General features: G+C 43.7%; 1 protein-coding gene across 1 annotated transcript in view; it reads left to right on the top strand.

Annotated features, from left to right (window-relative positions):
- Positions 1 to 13,305, top strand: part of AKNAD1 (AKNA domain containing 1) — a 31,934-nt gene extending 18,629 nt beyond the window's left edge. The window contains exons 9-15 of the mRNA XM_008566284.1: positions 1,232 to 1,323; positions 4,083 to 4,180; positions 7,007 to 7,117; positions 7,207 to 7,314; positions 9,633 to 9,714; positions 12,284 to 12,413; positions 13,134 to 13,305. Of these exons, the coding sequence (XP_008564506.1) occupies positions 1,232 to 1,323; positions 4,083 to 4,180; positions 7,007 to 7,117; positions 7,207 to 7,314; positions 9,633 to 9,714; positions 12,284 to 12,413; positions 13,134 to 13,265 (753 nt within the window). The 3' untranslated portion in view covers positions 13,266 to 13,305. The remainder of the gene's footprint in view (positions 1 to 1,231; positions 1,324 to 4,082; positions 4,181 to 7,006; positions 7,118 to 7,206; positions 7,315 to 9,632; positions 9,715 to 12,283; positions 12,414 to 13,133) is intronic.
- The last annotated feature ends 1,858 nt before the right edge of the window (positions 13,306 to 15,163 follow it).

Raw genomic sequence — 15,163 nt, 5'->3', positions numbered from 1 at the left:
GGGATCCGAACCCTCGGACGGGAGCGCCGCCGCGCTTCCCAAGCGGCGCACTATCCAGTGCGCCACCGGGCCGGCCCCTTTCTTTTCTTTATTCTTATTATTTTTGGGGGGCAGCTGGCTGGTACGGGGATGGAGCCCTGGACCTTGGTATCATCAGCACCATGCTCTAACCAACCGAGCTAACTGGCCAGCTGCTGGTTGTTTTTATTAATAAGAAAATGCTGAAACCTTCCAAAAAAATTAATGGACAAAGGATATAAACTAGAAAGTCACAAGTAGGAAATACAACCAATAAATAAGCATATGGGAAAATGTTTATCTCTTTAATGAAAGAGGAAATGCTAACTAATACAAAGTGCCCCCCCCCCTTTAAATTAACAAAAACATTTTCAGGTGATAATTTCTAGTGCTGAGGAAGGTGTGGTCAAACTGCGCCGTCCACATTGTTGGTGGCTACGTAATCTGTACAACTTTTGTGGAAAGCAATTTGACAGTATGTGTCATCACACAAACATGGTTTGCAACCTTTGGCCCAGACATTTCCTCAGGAAGTAATTCAAAATGTGGAAAAAGCTATGTGTACAATAATGCTTATGCCAGCACTGTTTACAATGGTGGAAATGTCCATTTATTTTCTGTTTACATAAAGGGTAAGATCATAGGAAAAAAAACATTGGGTGGTGTCGGTTCAATAGTGTTATTGTTTTATGTTTTAAAAAAGGGACATAATCAATAATACAGGCCTCTAGACAGTCCCTAAACCTTGTTTTAATTCATAGTTGGATACATGGCTTTGGAAAAGCTTATTAAACCTATACTAACCAGTGTGGTCAGATTGATAGATTTAAAAATTATCTTCCTAAATCTGTTCATCCTCTAGTGGAGTTTGGAGTAATTTGAAAGTAAAGAGAAAGAAAAATAAAGGAAAAAGTATTCTCTCATCTGTACACCAGATTTTAAAATCTGTTCGGAGGCGGAAAGCAGCCAAGGCAGGGCTGAAACTTCCTCTCTCTAGGCCCCGGGCCACGATGGCAACTAAGGATGCGTGGGCTCTTTTCTTCCTCCGTCCGGGTGGGCTCGGTTTCCGTCGGGGAGAGAGGCTTGGCGAACGTCTCTCGTCCTGAAGTGGCGAGTGCAGCGGGTCCTAGCTGCTTGCTGGGCTGTGCGCGTGCAGCCCCGGGAACGAGTCACGTGCTCCGTGACACCCACGTGCGTGTGCTTTGTGGTGCAGGAGGACGCCAGCGGCCCCTCGGGAAGGCAGGCACGTGCAGGGACGCCGGCACCCAGCCCAAGCTGTGCCTTCTGCCGCCGGCTCCTTGAACGGTGAGGGCTTCTTAATGCTACAGTCTGGGGGCGCGGGGGTCGGTCCTGAGGGGACAACTCCAGCGGGAGTGGGCGGTAACCCACTGAAGCCACTGGCTGAGTTACAGAATCACGGGTCCCTCCCACCTCACGAATCCTCCACCGGTGGTTCTCAGCTGGGGAGGACACCAACGTCACCAAGGAGACCTTTAAATAAAAAGCTTCTGCCCCACCTACTGTATCCGCACCCCACGGGGGAGCCCTGGTAGGAGGATTGCCCTTAAGTCTCCCCGGGGGATTATGATAAGCACCTTGGTGAAGAATCACGGCTACAGCACACGGAGGGGGCTCTTTGGGCCCTGTTTGAACATCGCCCAGATGGGGGATGATTACCGACCGCTGCCTACCAGCTCCCACTGTCACTGCTCTCTCAAATGAGCAAAAGTCCTCCCTGTTGGGTCCCACCTGTGCCCCCAGTCCCACCTCTTCTCAGGGCTTATGTCTTCCCATTCCTAGGCAAGAATTCTTCCGGAGGTAACAAGCTGTATGTAAATCGTGTGAAATCCTAAGGAGAATTCCTTAATGTTTTTCAAACGTTCAATGGACCAAGCCCATGTGGATTCAGAAGCTTGTTTATTTATTTGAAGCTTCTGTCAGTTAGGAGAGGTGCTACCTTCCAGCTCACTGTGGACTCGGGCCAGAGCTCGGCTAATTTACCTTTGAAAGGTCAAGAGTCAAGCAGGCAGGAGCTGTGTAGCAACCATTATTACACATACCTAATGGACTCTAATAGAAGCAGATGACAAGGTCTGAACGACTGAAGCTTCCTGCTAGAAAGCATCCCACCACAGGAATGGGCACCTGTCATAAGTGTTCTGTTGAGATTCTGCCCATAAAAAAAATAAAATAAAAAACCCAGCATGGGGTTTGTGCTAAAAATTACCATGTGTCATCTGGTGTGGGCCATTACTTTAAACTACCATGTCAGTTATCAGCTTCCTTTAAACACAAGGGGCACTAATGGAGCTTACTCACAGAGTCATGCCAGGCCTACTATTTTTATTTATTGAATTAAAGTCTAGATTTTGGACTTTTTTTTTTAGGTTTTATTAAATATAATAAAAATATTTTGACGTTTAAAAAACATGTTGATTAAGCTTTCAAGGTACTATATGTTTCTCTTCCAAATTCCTAGTCTAGACCCTGAAGAATCACATAAGTACCAAGACAGGGACCAGTGTTCCGTACTAAATATACTTTTATGATGGACAAGATGGAAAGAAAAGCACAACTAAGTGTAAAATCAGATCTAACAGTGAATCCACTGCTGGGGAGTGTTGAGGAGATGTACATGACTTATGAATTGAAATCTCGGTAGACTACATAATCCCTGAGGAATTACTAATTGAAGGGAGGGCTATGTACTCTTGACTGTGTTAGAAGATTGGGTGTCTCTCTGATGGAACATGTTCTTTAGGAAGCTCTCTGATGGACGCAGTTCTCAGGATATTTGTAAATTGTTATATATGTAGATAAATAATATATATGTTAAATGTAAAATGCTTATCCCTTTATGTTATTTCTGTTGCAAAATTTTGGATTTAAGAGTATACTTTAGCTACTTTGACTTGCTGAAAAACTGTCTTCTCCACTAGAATTGCCCTTGGCTGTTATATTTGGCTAGAAGACTTTAGTGCACAAAGGACTTTAAAGGCAGAAAAAGTAAAGTCATGTGCTGGACTGCACTCACTTGAGTGAGATCCAAGTTTTTCACACTGGAGAGCAGATGTTTAAATGCCCCAGAGGAGGGTGGAGACCGAAAATGAGGTGTGAGAAAATATGTGACTCAGGAGGAGAGAATGTTTTTCCAGGAGGAGTGAAAAGGCCTGGATTCTCAGCCCCAACCCCACAAACCCCAAACCCGGTCCCCCTCTCCACCAGCAGCGGGCGTGGACGCAGCTGGACGTGGACACGTTTGCCCAGCAGCGCCTCAGGCTCCTACCCCAGCCCAGGGGAATAGTCTCATTCATGCCAGGATATCTTGGGCACGGTGCCCTCCACACTGAGAATGAGCGACTTTCCCTGGGGGCTATGACTGTATTCCAGGGGCTGAACAAGAGCTTTGTTAAGAACTGTTATTAATTAAAATTCCTTTGGAGGAGTTAGAGTTTCTGTGAAGGGATGGAGGCTGAAGCTACAGATAGATCAGAAAAGCCTCCTGATAAATGTCAATTGCTGTTGCTTTTCTGATGCCCTCTGGTGGCCTGATACGAGTGAAATGAGCTCTGCCTGCTCCCATAGCCTTTCGCCTCAGATCCCAGGCAAACCCACTTTGCTGGATGTTTTGAATACATTTGGCTTGTACTTATAGAGCCAAAGCCAGGTGACCTGGTACTAACATACAGCAAATCTTCTTCCCCTGATAAGGGATATTGAATGTGAGAGAAACTCCAAATTTTAAAATTCCATACTTCAAATTTCTATTTTGTGTATGCGTGTGATGATTAGACATTATCCTCTGTGAAAAAAACATTTATTTCTTGTGTGTTTTGTATACATATTCCTATCATGCCGAATAGTGCTGTGTGCAATTTCTTACAGGGATGCTCTCAAACAGGCAGACGGAGGGGACCTCTGTGTTGGGGATGACACACCAGTCCTACATTGTTCCAGGCTCTGGCTCTCATCTAAGAAATTGAACATTTCAGTTTTACCGAAATTTACCCAGTTTCTATTAGAAGTGTACTAAAAGTCTGTGGCCTCTTATGCACCTTTTTTAGGAAGCAAAAAATGGAGAAAAAAGACCACAGAAGGATCAATTGTGGAAGGTTTTCAATTGTCACTCAAGAAAAGGCATTGCACCTAGATTCACCTCTCAGTAAGTGGAGGGGCCTGGGGCTGTGGGTTCTTAGTCTTCAGGGTCCTTCTCTGTGGGGTCTGGTCACTGTGGGCCCCAGCTTGCCATCTGCCACTCCGATAGCATTGCCCTCGACTAGGGTGTTGGGTGTTGTATTTTTTCTCTTTTTTGCAAAGTGTAAAGAATTGGTCATTGAATAGATTTAAATAAGATGTGGTCAAGTAGGGTGAAGTGCTAATACTTGTTCCTAGCTGGACTCACAGGACTCCATGGACTCAGTCACAAAGTGTCCTCAAGTCCGTTCATCATCATCCTTCCAACATGACCCATAAGTGCGCCTGGTAAGGTTACCAGCCACGAGAGGGTTGCTGCCGACTTGCCCACAGGCATTTCATAGAAGCAAAGAAATTTTGAGCTGGCAGGAGACCCAGAGGCCACCAGATCATGGAATTCAATGATTTTTAGTCATAAGATCTTTTTTCTAAAGATGGTTTAAGCAGAGAAACATCTCCTGGCAGAATTGCCCTGGGTGGAGAAGAGGTGAGGTCAGGGACCTGCCTGCTCAGGCAGCTCCTGAGCTTGCAAGTTACCGCCAGGGCCTCATCTATCCAGTTTCTACGCGAGGAAACGGGGGGCCAGAGAGCTGACAAGGCTTGCTTACCTTCACACTGCCTGTGCCCACAGGCTTTCCTTCAACTCAGCATTCTGTGATGTCACATTTAGTTCTATGCTGGCTGGCATCTCTGTAGATGATATATTTTTAAATAGTAATAATAATGATAGGTCTCATTGATTGAACATTTACTAAACCAGATGCTTTTAACAAAGTTGAGGCTTTTAAAGTATGGTCAGGGAGCCCCTGTGGTTCCCTGAAACCCTTTCAGAGGATCACGAGGTTCAGCCTTTACCAGCTATCTATCTGTGCAAGGCCAGTATTGCAACAGATTGATGGAGATGCAGCTATGGAATCCAGCTGCCTTTTATTAAGCCAGATATTGAAGCTATTTGCCAAAACATAAAACAATGCCACTCTTCTCACAAATTTTTTTTTATTTTGGATAATAGTTATTTTTCATTAAAAATTTATTATTTTGTTAACGTGAGATAGATTTATTTTAAGTGACATCATAATTAAAATGTTTTTTAAATGTCTGTTTAAAATTCTAAAAAAAAAAGATTCAGAACTTCCCGTTCAATCTTGGGAAGATTTGAATGATTCTACACAAGCAAAAATGACTTGCAATTTATCTGTCGATACCTCTCTGCCAGTCCATCTGCAGCTGACTGAATGTTGTAGGCTCTTCTGCATTGTGGGGGAGGTTTTAACCTCAGGTATATAAAATGGTAGATAAAAACCACATAAACAGAAGTTCAATTTTAAGAGTATAAAAGTGTTCTGAAATCAAAAGTTTGAGAACTATTGACATACTGTGTATAATTTAACCATCACGACACCCCTGTAAAGTAGGAATTGTTTTTATTTTATAGATTAGGAAAGGGAGGCTCAGACAAATTAAGTGACTTGCTAGGGTCAAAGAGCTAGTGTACTAACTATCTATTGCTGTGTAACAAAGTATCCCAGAACTTAATGGCTCAAAACAACAAACATTTATTATTTCAGTTACTGTGGGTCACGAATTTGAGAGCACCTTAGCTGGGTGGTTCAGGCTCGGGGTCTTTCATGAGGTTGCAGTCAAGATGTTGGCTAGGGCTGCAATCATCTGAAAGCTTTACTGGGGCAGGAGGATCTGCTTCCAAGATGGTTCACTCACGTGGCCATTGGCAGGAGGTCTCGGTCCTGTGCCCTGTGGGCCCCTCCAATAGGCTGCTTGAGTGTCATTATGACATGGTAGCCAGCTTCCCCCAGAGCAGGTGATCCAAGAAAGAGAGAAATGTCAAGGAAGCATCAATGTCTTTTATGGCCTACTTTTGGAAGTTACATATCATTCCTACCACTTTATTCTATTTGTTGGAAATGAGTCACTAAATCCAGCCCACACTCAAGGAGAGAAGAATTAGGTTCTACCTTTTAAAGGGAGTGTCAAAGTATTTGTGGACATATTGTCAACAATCACAGCTAATAAGTGATGGATCCAAGCTTCAACCTCAAGCCTTCAAACTCATCCCATTTGTGATTCATACTCTGAAAGATAATGTTAAAAATGAGTGTGATCATGACTGCAGCAAGGCAGGAGGCATTGGAAGAGGCTTTGCTCCCTGGCTGCATCTCTTCTGCAGCTGAGATGTTGCTTGGCCACCCAGGCCTAACACCTGCCTGGCCCCATGCTCCCACACTCTGGCCTCACCTGACGCACTCCAACTGCCCACAGCCTGATGAATAAGTTCTAGACCTGCACCAATCTGCTACTGACCTTCTCCGAGGCTAAGATGGCAGAGTTAAGATTCAGGTTCCCATACAGGCTTATGAATGTCACACAGAGGAAAACTATCTTTCCGGTTGTGTGGATGACAAAACACAAGCTCTTGGCCACAGCAGGGTCTGAGAGAAAAAATGTGGATGTATCATGGCAAATCTGGAAAATCAACTACAAACGCAAGATTGTCTGATAATTCAGTGGGCCAGATTCTCACAGATCCACTCATTCAGTAGACCTTTACTAAGCACCTATATGTGCTAGGCACATCTTGAGACTCTATATCAGAACTGTTACTTACAAAACATCTTCCAGTTGTCAGGAGGGAATCCCAAAATGTCACCCTTAGGCTGGCAACTCCCCTTGGTAACACAGCTAGCTGGACACCTTGGTGCCTACTGCTCTCCACACCACATTTTATGAGTATAGTCAAGAAACTCACACTTCCTTCATGTAACTTGAGATCTTTCAGGTTCTGATACTGGACGCCACTTCTGTTCTGATTCTGGCGCTGGACTGCAGAGCAACAAGTATGAGGACTGCGGTGCTAGGATCCCTAACCGCAGTAAAGAACCGCTTAAAGGTGAGATGCACGCAGGACTCAGGAAGGCATAAGTGGGGGCAGCTGTTGTTCCCAGGCAATGAATTGTATTTTCAATCTTTTCTTTTTAGAATTTCATTATAGATACAACACCCCAGGACAGAATTACGTAAATCATAGCGAAAGAGGTGCCTTTGTCCAGCACCCCTCTGTAGATGAAAGTAAAAATTCTTCACCTCGTAAGTACATCTCCTGCATGACCCGTCTGTGTCAATGAGCTGGTCTCCCAAGTGTGGGAGACCCTCATGACATGGCCACTGCTTCCATCCGGGGAGCCCTGTCCTCTCCAGTCTGCTGCCTGGGTCCCTAGCACTTGCCTGACACTTCCAAATCCAGCCCTACAGCTGGATGGCGGGAGGCTGGGCTGGGGCTGGGAAATATGAAATCCCAGTGATAAAGGACGTGGGAAATTATTAACGCTATACCAGTGGAAATTGGAAACAAATTATAAATGTTTGCTGAACAAATGACTGACTGAATAAATTGCCACTATTATTGTTATTATTTAGAAAAGCTTTAAATATATGCTTGCTAAAAGTCAGCAGGTAGAGAAACAGATGATTTTTACATTCCTTAGATGTCATATTGCTAATTTCCAATGCAAAATTTTTCTGTCATTGGAAAAAGATTAAAACCCCACAAACATTTATTTATAAAGATGAATAAGACATGACTCCTCCCTCCCGAGGAGTTTACAGTCTATTGAAAGAAAGGAACCCACACCCAGATAAAGAAAGTTCAAGGTAACATGTGGCAAGTGCTAAAAGCAAGATCGAAGTGTGCCAAGAGAACACGAGGACGGAGGACACACTCCCTGAATGACAGCCATACCCGGTTCTCTTACAGGGCTACATCCTTCCCTTCATACCTTCTGAGTTCTTCCTCTCCCTCTCTGGGACAGAGCACCAAGGAGAATATTTATCTTTCACGATTGCCAGTGTCATTTATGTGACTGACCTCAGCTGTGCCTCCCCTGCCCACCCCAGCTGCCGAGTCCTCCAAATAGATATATTGTCTTGAACTGACAGTCACTAAGACTCTGCAGAAGCCACAGGACATATTTCTTTACTATCTTCTTGGTCTTTGGGTCCACAGCCTGTGAGACCTGTGATTCCAGTATACCAGTGAGGAATACAACTGGGTCATCTGAAATGTGATCTTGAACTCCATTAGTAAACACATAGTGACTAAAAGGGTAGAAGTCACGGGGAAGCAGCTTTTCCTCAATGTTAAAAAAGAACCTTCCCGAGCCGGCCAGTGGTGCACTGGAGAGTGCGCTGCTTGGGAGCACGGTGGCGCTCCCGCCGAGGGTTCGGATCCCATGTGGAGACCGGTTCCCGCTCACTGCCTGAGCGCGGTGCGGGTGCAACACCGAGGGTTGCAATCCCGTTGCCGGTCCCCAGTACGGGCGCGACACCGAGGGTTGCGATCCCGTTACCGGTCAGTAAAAAAGATGAAAAGGAAAAAAAAAAAAAGAACCTTCCAGCAACTGCAGCTGACAGAAAATGGAGCGTGCTGTTGCAGGAGGTCATGAGCCCCATCTGTAGACTGGGAGACAATGTACTTTGTCTAGATGGTGTACATCTGTAGACTGAATAGACCTGGACCAGATGACCCTGTGGTCCTTTCTAACCCTGAGTTTCTATGTTTCCAATAACGTCTGAAATTATATTCAGAGACTACAAAAAAAATTAAGAGTGAGCTCATTAGTGTCTCTGTTATCATGACCCGGGTCTGGGTGGTCAGCACAACTACATCTGGACTTCCTGGCTTGTGCCCTGCCTGCCCCATCGGAGGGACAGTCTCTCCCATTTCCCTTGTCCAGTGGAACCCTCCTGAGGGGGAGTAAAGCCTGGCTACTGTTCACCAATGAATAAGACAGGAGACCTGGAGGGCGAAAGAGGGGAAGACAGAGACAAGGAAGGGAGGAAGAGGGAACGGGAAGGGGAGAAGAGAGCCTCAGGGACAGAGAAGGTAGATTTGTTGGCCACCGATCTGTCTTCCTTTCCCGGGCTTTCTTCTTGTCTTCCAAGGTGCCTTTCTTACCTTTTCCTTCTCTGTTTAGTCTCTATTTTCTGGAATTGTCTTAGTAATATAATTGTTCATGTCTGACTCCTAGAATACTTGCTCCTAAAGTTGGAGAGGATTTCAGGAACCCATGTGGTCCAACCTCTTGGGAGCTATTAGCTCTCCCTTTATCAGATATAGTAGTTGAGCCCGGAGAAGTTAGACAACATGCCCAGGTCACACAGCTGGCACCTAGGGAACCTAAATCCTGGTCTCGTGTCTGCTAATAAAACTCCTTTTAAAAGGTTTAATTTCTTTTCCTGAATTCAGAATACTTGGTAGAAATTTCCTTGTTTTCTATGTTCCCTTTCTTTTTTATTAAAATTTTATGAAATAATTAATTCATACAGAAAAGTTTAGGAAATGATACATTATCACCATTTGGGGATTATTTTTGATGCTTAAATTTAATCATAGCTAACATTTCCAGCTTGTTCAAAACCAAAATGGATCTGTTCCCAGAGTGTGACTTCAAAATCCTTCCAAGATGAGCATGAGCCCACACCAGGAAAGTAAGTATTATTTTATTATTACTAATAATAACAAAAGCAGCTATTATTGGTTGGGTGCATATGATGTGCTTATTGGTGCATTAACTACCTATCCAAGATCTCCTAGATCATAAGTAGAAGAACCAGGATTCAGACCTAAGCCTATCTAATACTTCATTCATTTATTCATTCAGCACATATTTGAGTGTCAAAAAGGAGAACATTGTGCTAGGTCCTGAGGACACAGTGACAAAGTCAACCATTGTCCCTCCCCTCATGGAGCTTACTTTTTTGGTAAAAGAGCCAGTGTTTGTAAGTGCCAAGAAGGGAACATACAGAGTGCTATTGACTGAATTTGGGGGTTCAGAGAAGCTGAGCTCCAAAGGATAAGTATGAATAATCTAGCAAGGAGATGTGGGGATAGAAGTGAAGAATATTCCAGTCTAAGAAAGCTTCCTGATGTGGGAAGGAAGGCCCTTGGCAAGTTCAGGAATGGTGTGGCTGGAGCCCAAGAGAGGGAGTGGCAGTGAGGCAAGATGAGGCTGGTGAGGGAAGGTGGGTGGGGTGGGCAGGACCAGACTCCGCAGGGGCTTGTCAGCTACAGGAAGGATTTCAGACGCTTAGGGACAATGGGAAGCCAATGAAGTTTTTAAATCAGGGAGTTTTAAAAGTTTTTTTAGTGTTTTATATATCACTCTAGCTATTGAGGGAGAAGAAATAGATTAGAGTCCAGGGTGGAACACAGAGGTGAAATAAGAGGTTAGTGCAATATTCCAGGTGAGGTGATGGTAGCTGGGCCAAGAGTGGTGGAGATGGAGAGAGAGAAGTCAGTGTATTCAAGAGCTATTTAAGAGGCAGAACCAATAGGCAGCATAGTGGCTAATAGTTCAGGCTCTACAGCCAGACCCATTCAGGCTGAACCCACTACCCACTACCATGATACAGTGCAGTGTTTAAGAATGTGGTCTTTGGAGACTTCAGGGTTTACATTTTGGTTCTGTGTCCTTGGGCAGGTTACCTGATCTCTCTGTGCTTCCATTTCCTCACATATATGCACAACAGGAATAATAATAAGTGCCAAAGTCATTGAGGATTAAGTCAATACATATAAAGCACTTAAAATGAATGGTACCTGGCTCATAATAAATATAGATGGTCCTCGACTAGTGACTTACGATTTTTCTACTTTATGATGGTGCAAAAGTGATACACGTTCAGTTAAGAACAGTACTTTGATTACCCATATAACCACTCTGTTTTTCACTTTCAGTTCAGTATTCAAAAAAGTGTACATGAGCTATCCAACACTTTATTATAAAACAGACTTTGTGTTAGATGATTTTGCCCAACTGTAGGCTAATGTGAGTGTTCTGAGAACATTTAAGGTAGGCTGGGCCAAGCTATGATGTTCAGTGGGGGAGGTATACAAGATTAAATGCATTTTCAGCTCACAATGGGCTTATCAGGACGTAACCCCATCGTGAGTTGAGTAGCATCTGTACTTGGCAAGCGATGGCTGTTATGAATATTGATGATAGTGGTGACTGATTGGATATGTGAAGAGAGGACTTTGAAGCCCATGCTCTTCCCACTGCACCACACTGTCACCCCCTGCCCAGAGTTTTTCATTGGCTAGGGGCCCCTGATGCTGAGTCACCTCTCAACTGGAGGATACATCCAAGGTGTTAAACTAATCCGAAGAACCAACTAAAGTTAGCGCGGTAGGGGGTGAGGGATTAAGGGAGGGTTTGAGGTCATGAGTGTTTGAAGTGAGACTTGCTGGAGTGATATTGCTCACACATGTTTTATGTACCACAGAAGTAATGCTTAACAGAGGGAACCTTAAGCCAGAGGAAGATGTGAGGGCAGCTCCATGACAGACCTGTTGGCCAGCAAGTACTTGTGGTGTGCCTTAGGGCCACTACTCATGGTTGTGAAAAGTTGTTAAAGGGCACTGCAGTGCCCTTCACATAGACTATGTGAATAAACCTTCCTAGAGCCATGCAGTGCACGACCTGAACAACATAGTAGCTAGTGCAGACTTTGGACCATCTCTCAGAGACAGAATCATAATTACGGTGTAGTAATCTAGAGGAGCCTCTATATTTAAAAGAGGTGCAGCTTTGAGTTTTCTACTGCTTCTGCCTCCTTGCTGTGTAAGCTCACTGGTGCTAGGATGAACTCAACCCAAGGTGCCTGCAATTAGCAGTTTTGTGTGTGCATTTGTTTTATAAATATGCAGGGTAGAATGTTGACCCCAAAAGAATGTAAACTGAATAAAATTTCTTTGGAGTCTTCACTTCATCTTAGCCAAAAGGTCGAGAAGCAGTTCTCTTTGGAGTCTTGACTATTTCTGTACTAAAGGAAAAGGAGACGAATTCTAGGAGGAAATGTCCTCATAGTCATGGCAAAAGCCTTTTTCTGAAGCTCAGCTTTGGTCAGCCACACAGGACTACAAGAGCCATGAAAGATGGGGTGCATAAGCCCCCACCCCCAACCCACACACACGGAGCCACAGAGCTGACCTTAACAGGAGAGTGTACTTGAGGGTGGCGCTTGACGCAAGTATCAATGTGCTTTTGCCTTCCAGAAAAAATCTTAAGGCTTTCATGACCTACAGCTCAGACCCTGCAACACCCTCACCCCATTTCCACTCCTGCAAGATTTCTGGAAGCAAATCCTTACATGACTTTGATAACATCGAAGACACAAAATCTGAGGTGAGGGCTTAGGAAAAAACAATCTAGAATCCTTGCAACTCATAAGTTTGGTCTTGATGACCACAGAACTGATTGCTTTTAAGTTATTACAGTATGGGGGCTTCAGAAAATGCTCTGCTACAAACAATTTTGTGCTCAGCACTAACCTAAAGAGACACAGCATTAGCAGCCACATGGTTTGTGTTATTCCTAAATTGGTTCCAGGGGAAATTTCCTGGAGAAAGTGTTTTGTGAGTAGTGCCTCAGCTACACGATTCCCCTTACCCAGGCTTGAAGGCACCCTTCCAGCGACACTGTGATTAGGGAAGCCGGCAATTTCCTATTTTCAAACAGCAACTCTAATGCCCTGGCCACTTTCAAACATTTCCATACGCATGCGCTGTATCCCTAGGTGCCGCTCCAGTGGTTATGGCCTCAAGTCCCCTTCAATGGGCCCCTAGGAGCTTTTCTCTGCAGCAGGGAAACAGCCCAGCAGGTGCTGACCTCGCCCTCTGATTCATACTCATCAGTCACGTGTTGGTCTCTTTCTATCCCTTTCCCTAACAAATATATTCCATCTCAGACTGGTTTCCTAGGAAACCAACCCTCAAAACCAGAAATAGACTGTGGAAAACGGAATTATCCAAAAATTCCACCTTGCAATGTTAAATAATGAGAGAACCCAATTAACACAAACAGTGGTAAGTTTATGTGATTAGTGTGTCAACTTTTTCTCTGTAGATTTTGAACTCAGCTTTGGATCATGCCCTAAGGACAGCAACCATTTTGAAAGAAACTACTGATCAAATGATTAAAACTATTGCAGAAGATCTTGCCAAAGCACGAAGATGGAGGAATCGACTGAAATACTAGTTCAACCCGAGGCAACCAGGATTAAAAAGAAAAAAAAAAAGTCTTTCCCCAGAAAGTATTTTACTTATTACACAATTGGGAAGATGACTTTCTAGAGAAAACACCAAAACTCTTAAGAAAAGGGTAACATGAAGTGCTTAAATGAGGACAGAGAAAAAAAATAACCTCTGATTCTTAAAATCAAAAGCAACCAAGTATTTATTAAAAAATAAATCTATAGGGGCCGAGCCCGTGGCGCACTCGGGAGAGTGCGGTGCTGGGAGTGCAGCAGCGCTCCCGCCGCAGGTTCGGATCCTATATGGGGATGGCCGGTCACCAGCTCACTGGCTGAGCGCGGTGCGGCTGGTCTCAAAAAAAGACAAAAAAAAAAGTAAATAAAAAAATAAATAAATCTATATTCTTCCTAACTCATAATAAAAGAAATCAAAACAAAGCAATAAAATTTACTTCTACCTATTAGTCTGGAAAAAATTAAAGTTTGGAAAAAAAAAACCTGTCTCAGTGAAGATGGAGGGAAACAGGTACTCTCAGATGACATTGTTGGTGGAAGTACAAATTGGTGCAAACAATTTGGAAGGCAATTTAATACTATTCACCAAACGCTATAAATTCTAAAAGCACTTATCTTCTGACCAGCAATTCTACTAGGAATTTACATTATAGATAACTTACACAATATGCCGTGACATATACACAAGGAGGGCCGCTGGAGTACTGATGGTAACACCTCCAAGGGGAGCTAATCTAAGTACCCTGTATGATGGTTCCTAAATGACAATTATTACTCTGCAGCCACCGAAAAGAATGAGGTGGATTATCTGCAAGACAGGAAAAAAAGCAAGATGCCTAACATTATGTACAAAGCACCTCATTTGTGTATGTTTTTTAAAGGGCATACATATTTTCTGGAAAGGTACAGAGAAGTCTTCACTGGACCTCTAGGAAACAAAACTGGGAGTTTTGGGCAAGGAAGGAATTTTTACTTTTATTTTCTGTACTGTATGAAATTCTTACAATATGCTTCTATTATAAATGATAATTGTTTAAAAATCTCAAAAGTCAGAAATATGCAAAAATGATAGTCCTAGATTAATGAAATTTTGGAAAAACAATTCATTAAAACTGTACTAGAGATTAAGTAAATATGTGACATTTCACACAGATTCCAGAATAAGCTTTTGATTTGCTTCTTTAAGACTGATTTATTACCTCCTTAATGACAGAGCAGCAGATTATTGGCTCATTGCCCCTTTCCTGAGGCCGTCTAACTCCATTCATTCCAAACAGTCAACAGATGGTTTCCCACCACCCCCAGTCTGGCTCAGCAGTGAGGAGGAAGTTGCATCTATTCCCACTTTAGATTTTTGTGCCAACTAAAACAGCTGCTGTTTGTCTAGCTGGCTGGAGAATGGGATATTTTTAACTTTGGGGCTTGAAAAATTGTTTTAGGGTACCTTGCAAGAGAGAAGGTGGAGGCAAGCCTGAAGATACTTCTGACTTTGTGGCTAAATTTACTTTAGGCTGTGGCACTATAAGGAAGATAGCAAGATCTATAGCAGTATTCTAAGAGAAAAAAGGGAATTTAAACTGTGTAAGTTCTGTTAAAGTTTACCGGAGGCCCTTGTTTTGGACTGAGCTCCTGCACTAGGCAGACCAGACCAGACCAAACAGAGTTACTCATGCTAGGTGCCACATAATCAAACTGAACTTTAAAATGGGCCAGTTGAAAAAAACAATAACAACAGACCACTCAGGAGATTCATACTAACCAGTCAGAAGGGGTCCAGTCGGGGCCGGCCCGGTGGCGCACTGCTACAGTGTGCCGCTTGGGAGCGCGGCGGCGCTCCCGCCGAGGGTTCGGATCCCACATACAGACCAGCTGCTCACTGGCTGAGCGA

The sequence above is a fragment of the Galeopterus variegatus genome, unplaced genomic scaffold (assembly GCF_000696425.1).
Source record: "Galeopterus variegatus unplaced genomic scaffold, G_variegatus-3.0.2 Scaffold16, whole genome shotgun sequence".
Classification (NCBI taxonomy): domain Eukaryota; kingdom Metazoa; phylum Chordata; class Mammalia; order Dermoptera; family Cynocephalidae; genus Galeopterus; species Galeopterus variegatus.
This window is presented reverse-complemented; position numbering and strand designations above follow the sequence as displayed.